A 20,496-nucleotide genomic window follows, 5' to 3' on the forward strand; every position below is an offset into this window, starting at 1 on the left:
AACCCAGCCGCTGGGGGGCAGTGCCCTCCCCTGGGGGTGCACTGTTCCCCAGTGCCGGTCCCAAGCCCGGAGAAATGGGGAGGGTTGCGTCAGGAATGGCATCCGGCGTAAAACTTTTGCCAAGACGACCATGCGAGTTGGTAGGACGGTTTACAGGGGCGGATGGAAATTACTGACTCGCTGTGGCGACCCCTGAATAGGGACGTGCCGAAAGGGGAAGAAGAAGAAGAAGAAGTAGATTATGGGCTATCAAGTGAGACAATTTCTTTTTTTTTTTGCCCTTGAGCAGGCTTCCCTGGAACCAAATGCAACAGACCACATAAAAATTAAGTGAGGCATGCTAAGCCGACAGAATATTGTGAAGACAGCCGGAGAAAAAGATGAAAGTTGTCACTCTGCAGACAGAGGACCTTCAAAGTGACTGATCCATCCACCGCTGACCAGTTGATTCCGTGGACGGGATGTTCAAGGGGATCTGGAGGGCAGTAGGCAGTGTATTTGTTCCATTTTTGGATTGGAGCAACAGAGTGACAGAGAATCTAAGGCTGTGATAAGCCTAGCCAGTAGATGCATCTCACCCCCAAAGCTACTTTAACCCGAGATCATTTTCTTTGTTTTTCGTTGGTTCTTCAAGTTAAGCTAAAGACGTTTGACATGGAAGTTTGATGCATCATTATAATGGACAAAGGAAGTTAAAGCTTGCAGAGGAAAGGGCCTTATCCATATTAATGAGGCCACCTATTGGCAGTACACATACATGTAATGTGCACTAAAATATACATGAGGTCAGGGCTAAAACGGCATCTTGTTTGAAAATACGGTACCAACCTTTGCCACTCAAATGCCAACAAAGCTGAAGAATCACGCAGATGAGCTGAAATACAGTATTAGACGCCAGCACAGGTTCTCACTAAAATCTTCATATGACATAATAAATACAAAGGTCATTAATAAAGAACGAGCACGGTAAGACACCCTCAGCGTGCGTGTATTATTTCTTCACACTGCATCCACCTTTCAGGCAGATCCCCTGGTGACCGGTAAAGTGATTGACAGAAGGCAGAAAACAAGACAGACGGAAATAAGGAGGGAATGAGAGAGGCTAAGAGCGATGGCATAGAAGAAAGACACACAGAATGACGAGATGAGATAACACGGAGGGAGGGAAGTGGTGAAGGCAAGAGCTTTACAGAAAAGAGAGAGAGGTTTGCACACAGAGGGGAAATCAGAGGCTTCCACTAATTGTAGCCTGCAGCCATGTTCGCTATGACTCCGGCTCTTACGACAGGTAACTTCTTTCACACACCGAGCTCAAGTATAAAGAATTTTTGATGTGTCCAAACCTGCTGCCCACCTTTTGATCACATTGATTTAGAGGGAAACCAACCTGTTTTGTAGAAACATAGACTCTTTTTTTGCACGTTTACATCGATAGTCTTAATATAATAGCAGTATAACTAATAATAGTATCTTTTGTACTTTTGCAACTTTTTCCACCCTTGTACAAGTTGACCGATTCTAAAGTTTTGACATCAACCTGACTGAGATGACGTGGCATGACTTGGAGAGCTAGTCACACCAAACATCCTAGGAATCTTACTGAACTGTGATAGTTTTGTAAAGAGGAATGGTGCTAAATCCTTCCTGATGTGTAGGCATGACTGAAATGCACCTACGGGAAATATTTGGTTGAGGTTATTGCTTCCAAAGGATGGTGACACTTATTAAATCCAAGGCTCACATCTTATTTCCTCCCTGTCCTGTGAATGTTTTCACATTATTCTCAACGGCGATATGAAAAGTTTAAGCAGATGCTGTTTGTTTATTCTTATGATTTAGATGAAGATCAGATGGCATTTTATGACCAATTTATGCAGAAACGCAAGAAATTGCAAAGGGTTCACATGCTTTTTCCTCCCACGCTACAGGCCTGTACAGTGGGAGGAAAAAGTATGTGTTGCATGGGATATTGAAATCAGTGCGACCCTAAAGCTAAAGACAATAATAAATATGACTCACTGTTGCGCTACTTTTGGAGGAGAGTGTATCATTATGCCTAAGTGAAACGATATAAGTATTAAAATGAGTCAGTATCAATGATTAACACAAATGATATCTGACGTCAATTGCATGGAGCAGAAAGCAATGGCAATCAAGCAAAGCTTGCCTAAAAACTATAAATTGCATTTTCAACACCGCTTATCCTGAACAGGATCGGGTGATGGAGGCTATCCCAGTTGACTTCGGGCTTGAGAACTGAGCTGCAGATTTCTATTTTGACTTCTTTTGACCTTTAAAATGTTATAATCAAAGATAAAACCATGTGCAAAACGTCTCGGTGCGTTTACAATTCCCCACGTTGTGAAAGTACCCGGAATCCACCATGTTGCTTGCGCCATATTTTGCCATCTCTGAACGTGCTTTAAGGTGTTGTATGACACCCCAATTGGACTTTACTAGAAACAGACAACATGAATTACACACAATTGTGCCTTTAAAAAAAACAAAAAAAAAAAACGTCCAATCCATCCATCCCTTTTCTAGCCCTTATCCGGGGTCTGGTCGCAGGGGCAACTGCTTCAACAGGGAATCCCAGACTTCGCTCCCCAGCCACTTTTTCCAGCTCGTCCGGGGGATCCCAAGGCGTTCCTAGGCCAGTTGGGAGACATAGTCTCTTCAGCGTGTCCTAGGTCATCCCTGGGGCCTCCTGCGGGTGGGACATGCCCAGAACATCTCTCCAGGGAGGCGTCCAGGAGGCACCCTAATCAGATGCCCGAGCCACCTCATCGATAACTGTTCTTATCCATGCGGCCTGGGCTCCATGTTCTCCTCTCGAAATATGTTTAAGTGAATTCGTTGAGGTGAACATAATGGCAAAACTAGATATATGGCAGCCATTCTGGATGGTTCAAGTTTTCATCAAGGGAAGAAGTCACTCAGATTGGCTGGAGCCGGACTGGAAATGGCGTCAGCTTTAACGATAGCGGCGTATAAACGTCATTGGCTGTGGGGAGTTTGTATTGCACAAGGACAGTGTGCATGTCAAACTTTTAACAAGAGCCTATTGGTGTTGTTCTCTGCGCTCAAGCCGTAAGTTACATCACTGTTTGCGATTCCAGAGATAAGCAAACTCATCAATAACAATTTATCGTGGTCACCTAAAAACAGATATTCTATATTAGTATTTGATTTTCATTCTCATGATTAAATTTTAGTCCCTTTAAAGCTAAGTCAGCTATGAGGGAGCACAGGGACCTAGCACCCTCTATTGACGAGTAGCCACTGGTAAGCGCAGAAGAGGCAAGTGCTCCATCACGCTCATTCGACAATATTACATAACTCCCAAGAGGGGAAGTGGCCCCTGGGAACGGGCTGATGCGCGGTGGCACGCTTTGCTAAATCAACAAGATAAAACTGATAGTCACTGGCTCCATACAGCTGAACACTCAGATCTCACTAAGCCCATGAGTGACAGTAGCGCCAATCCGAAAGGATTTCAGTAGCACTAAAACCATGGCAACCACTATGACAAGTCGTTTCATGAGTCAGAAAAGTAGATGGAAGAAAAAGGTTATTAATCACTTACACACGGAAACAAAAGTAACATCTATTTCGGTATACTCGGTTGGTTGACTGACCGACTGAGGCAAGCAGAAATAGTAAAACTAATCCCACTGGCTTGGATTAATTTTTTGAGTTCTGTTGTATATGATCTACTGTCTAGAACGAAATGTTTTGGTTTCACAATAGAATAGCTGATGCAGAATTTTACAGCCTGGGTTGAAAAACCCCACCTTGATTTTGCACTTGTAATAGCCTCTATCCCATCAATAAACCCATTATGGCTATGATGGTGAACGCTGGAAATAGGTTAAAGGTATTATTAGTCTGCAAGGTTTCGTTTTCTTGATCAGCGGAGTATTTAGGGCATGAAGATGAAGAAAAACGCGTGCGCAGCAAACCTTGGAAAGTTCAGGTCAACAAAAAGCGCTTCCCTGGCAAATCAAAAGCCATTTGTTTTGTAAAGGGCCACCATTTTGCAACACAACCTTTTGCAGATTGGAAACTAGAGGGACAGAGGATGTTATGAACAGTGCAGACTGTGTGCAAAAGTATGAGCAACATGAGAGAAAAGGTTTCCAATTATTTCGTTTTCATACAAAGTTCCACTTTAGTCGGCCGAGCTGCGAACTTATTAACATGTATGGTGGTTATAGAAAGTGTACACACCCTTGTTCAAATGCCAACTTTGTTTCGTAATGTAATTTTTTTTCTGTCATAAAAAGCTGGCATTTGAACAGGAGAATGTCGGCTTTTTATAATCCACTGTATATGACAACAAATATCCATGCCAATCACTGCTGACCCATCTGCCTTTGTCATCTTATGTCTCTTTACTACAGGGGACTTTGAGAGATAATCTATTGGTATGATATTCAAAAGGACAGCAGCACGGTAATTAAAAAACAGCACTCCTGAGACCTTTATCCTTGGTTGTTGGCAAGGAATTTTCGAGCAGCTCCGCTGGAGGCTTTGGGGCGGGTGGCAACATCTGGCCGACTGAGCAGATTGCTAATTCATCAGCCTTTGTAACTATGCCATGGCATTTTAATGGTCAAGCTGGTTCTACATTTCATTATGTTATACTGGGAACGATGTGAAATGAAACAAGAGTTGTGATTTTGCTCGCGGTTAACAGCACGCAAGAATGCCATGTTTCAAAAACTCACTTCAACTAAACGCTGATTTTAGACATCTTTCTTCGTGCATCAGACATGGGACAAAACATGATCAAGTGCATTTTCACACTCACAGCAAAATACTGTATGTGAGCTAATGATGACCGATGATTCAACAGAAGCTCCTTCTTTTCGTTTTTGGGAAGAATCAGAATCGAATCGAAGGAACTATAATTGGCACTGGAATCGTCCAAATTCAAACTACGCCCAACCCTAGATGCGAGTTTCCCCATACATAGTACAGAGTGAATATTGCCCTGAAACTTGATTTGCAATGAAAAAAATTCATTCATCAAATCAAAATCAATCAAAATTCTGTCAGAAAAATTACGATGACATTTTTTCCTCAAATCGGTCAGCTTTGCTAAAACTGCTGCCCCAATGACCTGATGTGGATAAGTGGAAGAAAACGGATGAATGGATGCTATTTGCAGCAGGGGTCACGGAGAACATGCCCGCGTGCACCAGGTAGACCCCGAGGACCACATGAGTAGCCCATAGGGCTGTACACAAGTGATTTGCAATCTTTTTTGGTTGTTGTTGTTGCTAATCTCTTTTCAATCACATTTGCATTGGTCTAAATTTGGAAATGACAATATATATTTTTACACTATTAGGAGTGCAACGATACTTCTATTTAATGAATGTATCGATGTGTCTGCCCCACGATACAGCTACATCAATCGCGCCGTTGCCTTATTTATTGAAAAACTCGATCATTAATCTCCTCCCGCTCAAACAATTACTTATGTATGCAGAAAGAATGTGCGTTTTGTGCTCGTATTGTTGCGTATGCATGGTTAGAAAATGAGGCCTTGTTTCAAAACGTTTTTAATATAGAACAATTAGAGCAGCAGATTAATTTAAGACGATTTTTTTTTCCACAAGAGACTGTTGAATATTATTCGGGTATGTGACGTATTTTAACAAAAGGGTTTGTTTACATTGATGTTTTAATGAATAAAAATAATTAGCTGTTAGTATTAGAGTTAACTGTAATTAGTATGCATCCAAATATCGTATTGAAATATCGTATTGACTCGCCTTTATTGTACCAAATATTGTTACGTGTCAAATTGTTGGGACATATCGATACGCATCACATCGGTCAAAAAATTACACCTGTATACAGTATACTTGAAAAATGACCAAACTTTAGTTCTTGCGTTTGTGGAAACAAGATAGTGGACGCAAACAGGTACAATGAGAAAATTTACAGCCATTTAATTTATGAATCACAATTATATTAATTTTGGTGAAGACACTGATCATGATTTCTCAGTGATAAACAGGAACCAGATAAATATTAATTTGCACTTGCACTTTTTTCTCCCTATAAATCAAATTTGCATTTTAAAATGATCACTTCAGGCATGTTCCTAGAAAATCACTTTGTCCCCTCACCAGTCAGCTAACTTTAGAACAGGCCTATGGCCTACTCATGTGGTCTTTGAGGGCGTGTGCCATGCTAGTGACCCCTGACTCAACCACACCAAATTCCATGTACAGAAAACCGCCACCACCAAGTGCAAAGCAGCTGCATTAATTTTCCATAAGCCTCAGGCATGTCTCCATGTGGTTTGATGAATATGCTGCAAGCCGTATTTTATGACAGGTATGATAATTAAGTTGGCCAAGTGCTGCTGTCTTGTGAAAATGTGTTGAATCCTGAAATATTGCTAATGAGTAGCACGGGGGTGGGGGGTGGAAGATCGTGAGGTTCCATCTCACAGAAAACAAATGGCACATGGACCAAACAGTAATATAAGCAACATAGAAATAAACGGAGCAATAAATGACTTTCACGGAACATTCGCTCCACTGAAGAGACATCAGTTCTGGGAGGACCAATTTGCATCTCGCACCTGCCTCAGTCTGCTTTACCAGCAGTACTTTGCACTCAGAAATGGAGCCATACACATCACTACTGGGGGTGAAATACATCCAGTACAAAACGTCTTTTAGATCAAAAGTGATTTTCTGATTCCAATGAGTTATTTGTTACACCGTTAACAATTCCCAGCATTTGAACGTGCTGCAAAACTAATTACAAACACTGAAAACAGGCCCATGAGAGGTGTCCTTGGCTGGTTCAACATTACAAATCACCAAAGTAGGTGATCTGAAATGGGTGAACTCAGAAACACTGCTCTCCTCTTTGCAAGCTCAACCATGATAAGCATTTTGAAATGCTGATTTAAATACTCATTGCTGCTTTAAATAATTGCCTCAGTTACTCATGTTGTCAATCCCTTTTTTTTTTGTGTGAACCACATAAGGAACATTAAAAGAAGGACAGAACAGAAGGATGGTTGCAGGAATGTACAGTACAAGGGATAGCGCAAGATTTGTAACCGTGGGAGTCATTTGACTGTTTTGAATTAAATTTTAATGCTACTATAATGGCCCAAGAGAGGAACCGAAAAGCTGGCAGTATATATAATAGTGATTAGTGTGTAAAAGCCTAAAAATGAAATGAAGAGCTTCCTGGGATCACATATTATTAGTCTAACTACATTTTAATTGTTAGTATAGAATAGGCCAGCACAGTTTTCGGGTCTTTGCTGCATTTCTCGATTATGGTCACTGCAACCCGCCCATGATAGTTAAGATCCTGTAATCATTTCTTGGCTTCTCATTTTACCCTAACATTGACTAGGTTTGAAATGAGATCAAAACGCTGCAATGCACTCACCTCGTGCCAGCCAAGCACAGAAACGAAAGAAGCAGCTTCCCGTCAAATTATGATTTTCCCACCTCAAAAAGGTCAGGTGGTCCGTTTCCATCAAAAACGGAAAGATACAGAAAAGCGGCAGGAAGCAAGTGCATGCTGCCAATTGTGCAAATAAAAGGGAATTCCTTATACAGTGGAGGTCATGAATACTGAACATGCCTCATCTTGGAAGCTGCTGTTGGCTTGGCTGGCTCGGACAAGCGAGGAAATGTTTCTTGGAAGGAGCTTCATGTACCATCTTTCAGAGATGAAAGAGACTAATTAAAACAACTTTCACGAATAAACACGGTGGCTCAAACTTAACTACTCGAGAGCTCCAAGTACAAGACAGCAATAGTCAAATACCGATTTTTTTACTTGTTTCTTTACTGCTCTATGTTGCAGCTGCTCAGTTAAGCTTCAGGACATTTTATTCATGCTACATAGCTGTCAACAGTAATATATAGCCATAGTAATAAAACCAGTGAATGCGAAAAAAAAAAACAACCTAAAAATATATGCATAAATATCAATTTTAGAGGATAACATTGCACAACACAAAACTAAAGATTCAAAAACCCAGTGAAGAGATACTGTACGATGGAAATCACAACCGAGGGACATCGGTCATGTTGTTGGAGTTCACTTTTATGAGTCGCAGAGCACCATCATAAGACGTCACGTCAGATTTCTTCTTCTTGTTCAAGGTTGCGTGCGTGCTCAGCAGGAGAAACTACAGTTGAAAACCCAACTGTTACTTGAAGCGCTCTTTATTAATTTTACACTCTCGCTCCTTCTATGACTGATTATACATAACGAAATTCATGATGAATTGGCAACAGAAATATGCAACCTCTTTGAACCCAAATGAAATTTGCTCATTTGGTTTCATTTTAATTGGAACACAAGGCTCTATGTAAATGTGAGCAGTGATTATCTTTGTGTTTAACCCTTATAGGACATCTGCAAACAGTTGCTTTTACTTGGAGAAAACATTGATCCACATTTCGCCCAATTTTTAAAGACCAAAATAATAACTGAATCATAATTTGTTTGTAGGGGGTGGCCCGCGACCTCACAGTGCAGAGGTACCGGCCTCCCTGTGTGGAGTTTGCATGTTCTCCCCGGGCTTGCGTGGGTTTTTCCTCCGGGTACTCCGGTTTCTTCCCACATTCCAAAAACATGCATGGCAGCCTGATTGAACACTCCAAATTGTCCCTAGGTATGAGTGCGGATGGTTGTTTGTCTCTGTGTGCCCTGCGATTGGCTGACAACCAGTTCAGAGTGTCCCCCACCTCCTGCCCGAAGACAGCTGGGATAGGCTCCAGCACCCCCGCGACCCTATGAGGATAAAGCGGTTCGGAAAATGGATGGATGGATAATTTGTTTGTGCATTTTCTGCGTTGTCTATTTGAAGAACTTTTGACTGGTAGAGGGACAGAAATTTAACAAATGTTTTTTTCAAATCTGATAAATCAATTACCGGTAATTGGAAAAAAATCAACAAATGAATTGATTATTTTGGAGAAAAAAAATCGGTAGTTGCAGTTCTAAAATTGAACATTTTAGACTAAATAGGTCAAATGTTATTTTTAAGCAGAATTAAAGTGTTGAAAATAGCTTGACAACAAATCTATGAACTCTCTGGACTGTGTGGGAAGTGTTGCAAAACTGTGTCTCTTCCCTCAGTCAGCCGAACCGTGCATGTGGCATAATTGTTGCCTCAAGATTAAGAGACAGGATGTTTACTAGATTGACATGGACGGCTCAACATTGCCATATTCTACTCAGTAGATGTTTTTCATACGAGCGATATGGGCAACCGCCCAGGACAGCATCTAGAGCAGTGGTTCTTAACCTTTTTAGAGGTACCGAACCCAACCAGTTAATATGCACATTCAGCGAACCCTTCATGAGTGAAAAATAAATAAATATTTTTTTTTTACAAATTCAAGATAAAAAAAAAAAACGCATTTATTAAAAACAGAAAAAAGTAAATACAATTTCAAGAGATAAGTATCCTTTTTTTTTAATTGTAGGATGTACTATCACGACAATCACACCTTGACTACTAAGCGAACTAAATTTCCTGCAGCACTGATTGGACAAGCAATGTAATGTAATCATCTGCAGCCAGTGATGGCCAAGCGGGCGTGTCATAACTAATTAAGATGTCGTGTGTGTCTTACCCTCCATGGCAGAGGCTCTGTCGAACCCCTGAGACCGACTCACCAAACCCCTGGGTTCGATCAAACCCAGGTTAATAACCACTCATCTTGAGGCATCAATTTAAATTATTAACAAAAAAATAAAAATAAAACCCTCTACCTTGCGTCAATTGTTTTGTTATGTTTTGTTTTTCCAAACTGGCGCCTTTGAGCTCTGGGCAAAATGCAGCAACAAATTTGCACTTTCTGCAAAGTCACACTATGGCAAGAGTGAAAAGACCTAAAAATGGCAGCTCCAATAAGCCAGAACACAAATGCAGGTGTAATGTTTTAAACATATTTTCTGACAAAATTCTTTGTAGATTTCTACAAACAGCAGCTAGCAAAAAGATATGCACATTTAGAATAGAGCTGAAAGATTTTACATCTTGGGTTTGGTTCCCCAGACATAATTAGAAGTACCAAGAACTAAACGGAGGCTCAGCCTCTCTCCCTCTGGTGCCTCTCTCTGGAATGACCTCCCACTGAACATTCGGCAAGCCCCCCTCGCTACCCATCTTTTAAACCTGCCTCAAAACTCCCTTGTATTCTTTGGCATTTGACTCAGCATGACCCAGATTTGATATTAGTTTTACTATTTGGTGCCTACTACCATCTTTTTTACTGATTATTGCTTTATTGGTGTATATATGTTAGTTGCTCCATGTACAGCACTTTGTATGCAGCGATGGTTGTTTGAAAGTGCTCTATAAATACAGTTGAGTTGAGTTGAATGCATGATATTTTTTTTCACAATTTAAAACCCATTCTCAAGTGCCTTAATAAAAGATTGGTAACACTGCCAAAGCTGATCAATGTCAAATCTGCATCTCCGCTTATCTTTTTGCTTTGACGTGGCACTACACCGACATACCGTAGATTCACAAAAAGATGACTAACTTAGTTAATCAACACGATGCTTTAAAATCTGTTTTTAAAACCCCACAGTTTCATATGAAACGTATTGCACGTCTTTGTGATGCGCATATTACACAGGCAATTATTGCAATGACATTTTTGTGATATATTGTGCAGCCCTACACTGCAGTCTTGATTTTTTTGTGAGCTCAGCAGATAATAATCACATGTGAAGTTACTGTTATCGTCACCTTTATTTGGTTGGCAGCAACAGCAAAACCAAGGCCTTTAGCAAAATTTCCAAAATAAAAAAATAGATACTGTGCTAACATCACACTGCTTCCTACAGTCAAAACATTAGAAGCCTACTCATTTAACACCATAGGTACAGCTTTTTGTTTTTTTTGTGCTGTACAACAAGTTTGAAACACCCACACTTTACAGTACAGTAATTTACATGTAAAGGTTTATACACAGGCCTACAGTATTCTCATGAAATAAATATTGAACATCATCAAATCCCAAATTTTACTGCACTTGAAACTGTTTTGATTTCCATTGAGCCTTGAATTTTTTTATTTTTTTTTTATCCCATGAATTCAATGGCCCCTGAATATTTCAAACTATCAGCCTAAAACACATTCAAAACAAATTCACGTCACCCTCTAAAACTCACAACAAAACAAGAATAATTTGTGAAACTTCTGACCAAATACTGTAAATCCACTCGGACAATCACATTTCAAATTTAACCATGTTTGGCAACAACTAAGTCATAAAGGTTTAGCACTGTAGTTGCTGTGTCGTTCCCATAACTCCCCTGAATATTTCAAACTATCAGCCTAAAACACATTCAAAACAAATTCACGTCACCCTCTAAAACTCACAACAAAACAAGAATAATTTGTGAAACTTCTGACCAAATACTGTAAATCCACTCGGACAATCACATTTCAAATTTAACCATGTTTGGCAACAACTAAGTCATAAAGGTTTAGCACTGTAGTTGCTGTGTCGTTCCCATAACTGTATGCAAAAAATTCAGGCCCCATACATTGGATATCTATGGCATAGCACTACCACCGGAGAAAGAGCACAACGTATCGAATGAACAGAGCAGACAGCATTGAACGCGACTATTCTGTGTTTATCAACTGACATTTCTTATCTATGCCATGTTGCCAATGCCACAAAATCTAGACAAAGGTTATCATTTGAAAGATACAATTCTGACATCAGACAGTTGAACACGTTCCCACTTGAAGGCACAAGACCAACCGAGATAAAGGAACGACAGCACTTGAAACTCCTCGGCTAAGTAGGGTTTGCACTATTGTTTAGCCCGCGTAAATTTAGAGTCTGGAGCTAGCAAGCCACATATTTTCAGATGATTTCAGATTTTGCGAACTATGCTATGCTATTAATAGCGAACTAATCAGTAAAATCAGATATATGCTGTATAAATCCGTCAGTCTGAAGTTAACAGTATTGTCATGGCTTTGGAAATAAATTTTCGAAGAATAAACATTTTCGAGAATTGGGATACCCTTTCGGTCTCGTCAAATACAAAATGACAAGTGCGAGAGGGGTAGACTTGGGAAAGTTTTGGGGGAAACTGAGCAAAGCCACAATAATAGCGACATGTTTTACCAAACAAATTTATGATGCCCTGCTAAACAAAAGGAGGTTGATGTTGTTTGATTGTAGTCGACAAAGTATTCTAATTTTGAGTGAATTATGTTCCATGACCGGGCTACTCAAATCTTACATTACGGACTTCATGAAGAGTGAGTCGCACCGAAATCTACTTGAGTAGAGAAGATTTTCGCAATACCTGCATGACAGAGAGGACAGAGGGATGTAGTGTTAAAAACAAACAAACAAAAAAAAAAGATTTAGAAGCTAGGGACTGTGGAAACTATATGCTGAACTTACATAAAAGTTACAATACGGGAAAGAATGAATTTCAGCAACCAGAACTAAAAGATGGGCAGGAGAGTTAAGTTTGGCGCTGGACCATTTCAATGTAGACAATATTGAGATAAGGTACAATGTATTTGTCCGAAACATGCACATGTAGAGCATCTGCACGATGGGAGGAATTGTCACTGTGCTCAAATGTTGACAATGTTGTCATATTTCTCAACAATGATCATGTGGCTGGAGTCCATTTTATGACAGCTTATTTGTGCTTTCGAAAACAATTATGTTTCAGGTGGGCTCTCAGAATCAGTTACCATTCCGTCCACAGTATGCATTCACTATTTTGTTTTTTTCCGACAGACATTTTAGTGTTTCTGCAATGAGGTCACTAGTGATCGCTCAAGAGTGCCCCCCTGCCTTTCACCGAAAGGGAAAGGTTCCAGCTCACCAGCAACCCTAATAAATGACAAGCGTTCAACGGATGGATTTCGATGTTTTAGTGCCAAGAGAAATATTGCTTAGGAATATTTTTTTTCAAGGGAAAAAAACAAAAGATATTAAAAATATTACAAAACTCGACAGTCATTTGCCTCATCAATTGAAATTTTAGTTGAATGCCCATCTTCAGTCACGGACCTAAAGTCAATAATAAGAATATATTGAACACTTTGTTGTAGAATGCACTTGTGAGAATCATAACTATATATCTATATATCTACGTCTCAACATATGTAGATGTATAGATATAGATATATAGATGTGTGTATACCGTATATATAAGGACTGAGGTGCTTATCTAATCACCTTGTTGGGATTGCGTATTGTGAAGGTATTTCAGAATATCTATTGCATATTCAGATGCATTTCCATGCGACAAAATATCCTGCAGGTGCTGCCGCCAAATAAAAATTTGTTTTCGTCTTTGTCGATCTGAAAATGATCTGTAATTGGTGAGTATGTGGATTCAGTGCTGTGGCAGCTGTCATGTAAGACTTGAAAGCAGCTCTGCATAAGATCAGTGTAAATTTCAGCATTTAATTTGCTGTGTAAAATACTTTAGTAATAGCAACATATCTAAACAAAAACATGATGAAATGTAATTTTCAGATTTTTTTGCCTCCACAAAATTTGAAAATTACAAATTTCAGCTGTACCTGACTGTACAGGTCAACACTACTGTTTCAAAATCACCAACTGCTTTATTGCCCATACGAAGTCGACAGTTTCACATTCCAGTTAGCTGACAAGACTTGCTCACTTTCTAAAACCTAAAGAAAGCATTACGGCTGTCAACAAATCAAAAGCCATCGACAAAGTCCAAACAATTTTGGGAGTTGACGTTTTGGAAATATATTTTGCTCGCCCGACTTCCTCAACAAAATGTCATTTTGGTGTATTTCCAAATATATTACATCTTGACATTTGCAGAGAAACATAACAGTGACATGGACAGGCTCAATGTCAAACAGCTGTGTTGTGTGGTATAGAGTGAAAGCATTCTCAATGTGACTGCTTAAAAATGATTTGTTTATGCAAATAAATCACACTTGCTAATCTTAAATGGGATCATGGCCCAAAAGTAAGAACCTAAATTTTTCTGTTTTGTTTTTACTATTTCTATTTAATAAAGATGCACTGTATGTAGTGGTCAATGTCCACAGAGCGTCCTTGTATTGAACAAAATCCCACATTCAGATGGAGCAGGAGTTTGCCCTTTTCCGTGGTTTAGGTTTCCCAAAGTCCCTGTCATCAGCAGCACAGTGACTGAAGGAGCAAATTGTCTGCGAGAGCCTGCGCATGCCCAAGCGGAACACGCTATTGGACAAGCTGTAGATGACGCAGTTGCAAAAACTGTTGCTAATTGCTAGCCAAGTGGTAATGAAGGAAAGGGCTGGGCTGTCCAGGACATGGGAGCTTTCCAAAACAAAGTATATGATGTAGGGTAGCCAGAGCATATAGAACACGCTTGTGATGCGGAAGAGCACCATCGCGTAGCGCCGATCTGGTCCATGTCCTCCTTGATGTCCATCTCTGTCCCCATCAACAGTTTCCATCTCTTGGCTTGGAAATCGTGCCCGGCGTTCACTGATCTCCCTGTTGTGCTGCTGGCAAATGCGAAATATGTGGTAGTAGGTAAAGCAGACCACAAGTGCAGCAGGTGCATACAGCAGGCAGACCACAAAACCTGTAAAGAGGGCTGAGGTAGGCCAAGACTGTGCACACCACTCAAAAATGTCCCCGTGATAGCCTGGCTTGCCCCAGCCAAAGAAAGAGGGCAAGAAGACCAGGCTGGAGTAAACCCATATGAGGGTGATGCAGGCCCGCAGACGGCATGGTGTCACCAGCTGGTTGTATGACAGCGGTTTCGTGATAGCCAGATAGCGGTCCACACTGATACAGGCCAAACAAGCCATTGAAACACTTTTGAGAACGGAGATGACGTAGCTGAAGACCTGACAGGTGATCGGCTCCTGGACGCTTGTAGGGTAGTGGAGCAGAGACAGAGTGGGCACCAGGCAGCTGAGACCAACCAGAAGGTCTGCGTAGGCCATGGTCTGGATAAAGTAGCTGGTGTTGTAGTGATGGAGCAGCGGTGCACAGTGGAATACGAAGATCACCGTCAAGTTGCCGACAATGATGAGCACTGTCAGGAGGACGACGACAGCGGTCTCCAGGATGCAAGCCTCCAAACCTTCTTTTAAGCCCCAGCCTAAGGGACACGAGTGGTTCGAAGCGCTGCCGGAAAATACCTCTCCACCGCTGCTGCTATTTGGTGTGAGCATCGGGTCAGTCGGCATGTCAGACAGATTCATTGTTCCGAGTTGGACCCGAGTCAGACGGCTTTATGGTGCAACTTCCACAAGGCAATAGCATGAAACTGCAAATTGCCTACTCCTCTCCCACTGTTCCACGTCCCTGTAGCCACCTTCACTTAATCGAGCTTAATACGCTACCCTTGCTCTCTTTCACCCGACTCTCACATTGATGAGTCTCAATCAAGGGAACACCGACAGGAGCAAAATCCTTGGGGCTTTTGGAGGGATAGGACGAGGTCCTGCTTTTCCACCGGCACAGCATGGTTCATGAAAAAGCAAGGTTGCATTTAAGAGTAGCGAGGGGGGAAAAAAAGCAGTGTAGAATTATAGCTGAAGTGAGCATCTGTCGTAAAGGTGAGATTCATGCTGCTTTGCTTGCCAGCATGGGGCCTTTATCGCCCATTTTAAAAGAGCTAACACCAAGAGGCCGAAGGCATAAACTGTTTTCACAAAGATGGAGATGAAAGAGGTTGCGAGGGAAGAAACCTTATGAATGAAGAGCTTAATGTGTCAAACAAAATGTTTGCCGTTATAAACAGATTCCCGGTAGAAATTAAATAGGTAAGCAACATATTGGTTTAATTTGGCTCCCCGTTTCATCAAAAGTGATGAGATCACATTTGCTGAGTGGAGTTGCATTCACAATTGACACAGGAATTTCTTTCAGAAAGGAAATCCTCTCTTGGGAATCTAGGAGCTAGAAAAGTAACAATTGTGTGTCGATCACATCTTCAGTAAACGGACAAGTTGCACTGTATTCTGGGGATGCTGTGTTTTGTAATTCAACAGCAGGCTTCCCTTATTTTGGTGGTCCTCTTGTCACTGTCTGGAGCTCATGTATGCCTAACCATTGTGAGAGTCAAAACACAGACAGAGGCTAAAAAAACATTGGGATCTCCACAGGAGATAATGTCACAATTCTCTCAGCACAAACGGGCTGTTGAGCGTATCAAGGCAACCATGAGCAATCATTTTTTTAAAAAAAGGAATAACAAAAAGAAAAAGCAAGTCCAGAGTACTGTACAATGTCTTTTCACACGAGTAGTGCTGCAAACATTTTCCTCGATGCATGAATCCAAGAGTGCAAAATTTCCTCTCCAAGCTCTGGATTTTGAGGACAACAGGTGCATAAAAAGGTCATAGGGTCTGTTGAAGACATGAAATGTCAGACTCCCGTGCGGGCAGGTGAAAGGACTCTCCAGGAGCTACGAGAGGCCAGCTGAATAACTCAGCGCTCCACTCACTTGGACTCCTCAGCAATCCAGCGGCACACAGCGAGAGACTAGGGACAGTCCACCGACCACTTTTTTCATCTCTTTCAACTCTTCTCTTGCATTCTTGTGTTGGTATTCAAAAGCACGTCAAATGGGGGAATTAGCCCATTTTTTTCCCCCCAGTGCTTCTTGTGACCACAGATTTTGTAACTTGCCTTTGCCTTTTAATGCAAAGCATTCTGTTGTGGAGGGTTGGGGCTCTGTCCAGCCTTGCCTTTAACTCTTCTCTCGGTATGTCTGTCGCTCTCAAGAAAAAAAAAATTGCTGCGCAACAAAAGGGAAATCCGCTCTAGCAGCATTAAAAAAAAAAAAAAAAAAAAAAAAAAGATTGAAAAGAAAAGTCAGTCCCAGTTTTCGGTATTGTCCTCTGCAAAATATTCCTTGTAATTCAGGATCAGGATGAGCAATTTCCCTCAAATGTAAATCCTTTGTAGCAGGCACAAAGACAACAATGGTCCTAAATGCAGAATGTACAAAGCAACTGAAAAAATGATGACTACGCAGATGGAACTGTGCTAATTCTGCAGCAAGCGAAACAATGGGACGAAGAGTCCCTCAGCCCTGGTGCAGTAAGGAGAGATGCTGTGACTGGCTTACACTTCCCTCCCTCCCTACCTCCCTCTCTCTCACTCTCTCTCTCTGTCTGTCTCTCTCTCTCTCTCTCTCTCTCTCTCTCCCTCTCTCTCTCTCTCTCCACACAGTCTTTCTAGCTCGCACACTCAATCTCTCTCTTTACACACACACACACACGCAATCGCACAAACGGACACACACCCTCACTATTCCTTGCTCTTTCAGCCTGCTCACTGTTCGGCGACTCCACTCCGTGCTTCACCTGAGGCTCCAAGCCATCATTCTGTCCATCACAATAGCTTTTCCCAGTGGTAGATCTTCTAAATATTAGCAATATCTCACATGCTGTATATTAACTACAAGCCTCGGGGCTTTCTATTTTTCACTTTTCTTGTCAGTTTCCCACTTAATTTAATTTTGTTGTCCTTTTTCATCCCACATACAGTCTGCCACTTGTCTTGGGATGCAGCTCATAATAATAAACTGTTTTCACACCACTGCATGTTCAAGTTGCATTCATCTTCAATTCAAACCTTCATCTTCATGTAAACGTTTATGGAATCCTTTTACTGACAGTCTGATTCAAATACATTACACGTTCTCAGCCACCGAAACAAGAGCAGTGAGTTGAAGTAGTAAGACATCCTCGTCAACAAACATTCCTTCATGACAAATTGTAGCATTATAACATCCAAATCATCTGCTGTATATCTGCATGCCCATTATTTTGGACCGGAGCATTCCAGGTGAATCAAGCGTAGACCAGGGGGTAAGAGAAATAATGGATTCTGAGATTCATCGGATGCAGATGGAATCAGTGAACACATTCTAAGATTTGTTTAAGAAATTGTGTGTCGTAAGGTCGGCGGAAAGAAAAAAAAAGCGTGGAAGTCATTGGGCTGTGCTAGACCCTATTCTCCACAAAACCAGTATTTGATTTGGAATTTTTGTCTGACACAATAAAATATTATGTTGTCATATAGATAGCATAGCAGCATATCAACCATGACAGGAACACTTCAGAAAAACAAGGTCAGTGAATACAGTTTGGCGCTACATCCCTAAGTGCAACTTGAAACTCTACTATGCAAAGTAAAAGCTGCTCATCAACAACACCCAGAAATACCGCCGGATACAAAGTGGAAAAGGGTTCTTTGGTCTGAAGAGTACACATTTCAAATTGTTTTGGAAATTGTGGACGTTGTGTCCTCTGGGCCAAAGAGGAACACAACCATCCGGACTGTTATGAACGCAACGTTCATAAGCCAGCATCTGCGAGGGTATCAGACATCATCTGGTTCCGCCTCCCTAGAAAATCCCAGCCGACCATCTCAGTCCCCGCAAAGATTCTCTTGAAAAAAGGAGCACTCACTCTCACACATATTTAGTCAATGCAGTCCTCTCAAACAAACCCTCGCAAACAACCACATGAGACAGGCCGAGGGTGTCTCAGCAAAATGAACATCCGTCAGTGACGGCCTGAGAGGTCTCGATTAGTGATGATGACACTGACGTACGAAAACCTACTTCCGTCAGTGCTGAGTCCGTCCTTTTTTTTTTTTTTTAATTTCCCGTCAGTCGTCAATTCTCAGCAAAACAGACATCTATTAGTGACGGACTGACGGACCATCCGGAATGCCCACCTCTGGTTATTTTATTCATTAGAGGAAAAAAACATATTCATAGCTATCAGGCCTTGTATGAAAAGGTCATTTGCCCCACCTCCGTTAAATCGTGAATTAACTGTGGCTAATTATATTTTTTGGGGAAAGCTGAGTGTCCTTGAGTGTTTTGAAAGGCGCTTATAAATAAAATGTATTATTATTACAGTCAAACCTCGGTTTTCGTCCATAATCCGTTCCAGAAGGCTGTTCGAAAACCGAATTGTTCAAAAACCGAAACCACGCTCTTTTTAAAATAAAAATGTTTATTGAATACGTCTGCTCACAATGGAAAGCAACACGAGGAAGCGTCACTTCCTCATCTACCCGAGGAAGCTTCACTTCCTCGTGTAAGGAAGGCGAGAGGAGTCAAATGGTGCATTCAAGTGCGCTCAGTTTGTTCGAGAACCGAAATTTGTTCGTCATCCGAGGCATAAAAAAATTGAAATTTTTGGTCGAAAAACGAATTGGTCGAGAACCGAGACGTTCGAAAACCGAAGTTTGACTGTATTTATTTTCACCCAAATCGGATTACCTTCAGACCTGTTCAATTAAGAAACCACTTCAATAGAACCGGTCTGGCAAGAACAAGTCAGCCAAAGGATCTCAAAGCTGCAACAAAATGCCACGACACAGCGAAAGTCAAGAAGAGATGAGAAATAAAGCAATTGACATCCATCACTCTGCAAAGGGTTACAAAGCCATTTCTAAAGCTTCACGATTCCAGTGAACGATGGCGAGCGCCATTATCCACAAATGGAGAAAACTCTGAACAGGAGTGAATCTTCCCACTACAAAAATGACCCCAAAAGCACAGGAGGTCAAAAAGTAGCAAAAGACAATCTATAAAAATGTCAGTTGAGGTCAGTGTTCATGACTCAACAATAAGGAAGTGACTGGACGAAAATGGTGTCCATGAAAGAGTTCCAAGATGAAATGTACTGTGACCAAAGAGAACATAAAGGCTCATCTTTCTTTTGCAAAAATCATGTGAATGATTCCCAAGACTTTTGGGAGAATATTGTATCGACTGCCGATACGAAAGCAGAATTTCTTGGGAGGCTGTGTGTCTTGTCCAAAAATTTAAATTATATTTTACTTCAATCTATTATAACCGTGTAAATACGTTGATTCAAGATGCAACGATAAATCAAATCACAGCACTCTGAATCATAATTGAATCCAATAATGAGGTGGCGAGAGAACACCCCGATTGTAGAAATTGTGTTTTAAATGACCCAAAGATTGTTTTTTTTTTAAACATACATTTTAATCAAAAGTATTTTTTTGTCTGCTGGGATACCATTTTCTAAAATGAGTTTAGATGTTTTTGTATCTATTGGTCAGTCAGATTGGAAAGAAACAGCTGGCACTCTGTAAGGAGCCAGTCAATGGAGAGCTGAGCACAGTGCTGTTCACCTTTGGAGGTGGACAATGATGAAAAACACGACCAGAAGGCAACTGTTAATTATTCATTCTTCTACCAAAGTGAGCCAGCGGGGCCACTTGGAAGCAAAGGTGAATGCTTCCCACAATTCAATCCCGCGCCACACCGAGACCGAATTAGAATATACAGTGAAACTCCTCTTCAAATCATGTTTGCAGCAAGAAATTTTTCACAACAGGGGGTTTTTCACTGTAGCAAATTTGATCTCAGAAGCACACACACACACACACACACACACACACACGCACACACACACACACACACACACACACACACACACACACA

General features: G+C 41.1%; 2 protein-coding genes across 2 annotated transcripts in view; both read right to left on the reverse strand.

Moving 5' to 3' along the window:
• The window catches only part of rabgap1l (RAB GTPase activating protein 1-like), a 118,572-nt gene that overhangs the window by 59,416 nt on the left and 38,660 nt on the right, over positions 1-20,496 (reverse strand). The gene's annotated exons all lie outside the window — the stretch shown is intronic.
• On the reverse strand, positions 13,547-17,132 carry gpr52 (G protein-coupled receptor 52). Its single transcript, XM_019875199.1, has one exon. It carries the CDS (start codon positions 15,251-15,253, stop codon positions 14,132-14,134), a length of 1,122 nt encoding a protein of 373 aa, XP_019730758.1. The 5' UTR covers positions 15,254-17,132; the 3' UTR covers positions 13,547-14,131.

The sequence above is a fragment of the Hippocampus comes genome, unplaced genomic scaffold (assembly GCF_001891065.2).
Source record: "Hippocampus comes isolate QL1 unplaced genomic scaffold, H_comes_QL1_v1.1 scaffold132, whole genome shotgun sequence".
NCBI classification, from domain to species: Eukaryota; Metazoa; Chordata; class Actinopteri; order Syngnathiformes; family Syngnathidae; genus Hippocampus; species Hippocampus comes.

What these genes read in the sequence shown, in the direction of transcription:
- gpr52 (XM_019875199.1), bottom strand. Translation starts at nt 15,253, where the DNA reads ATGAATCTGTCTGACATGCCGACTGACCCGATGCTCACACCAAATAGC.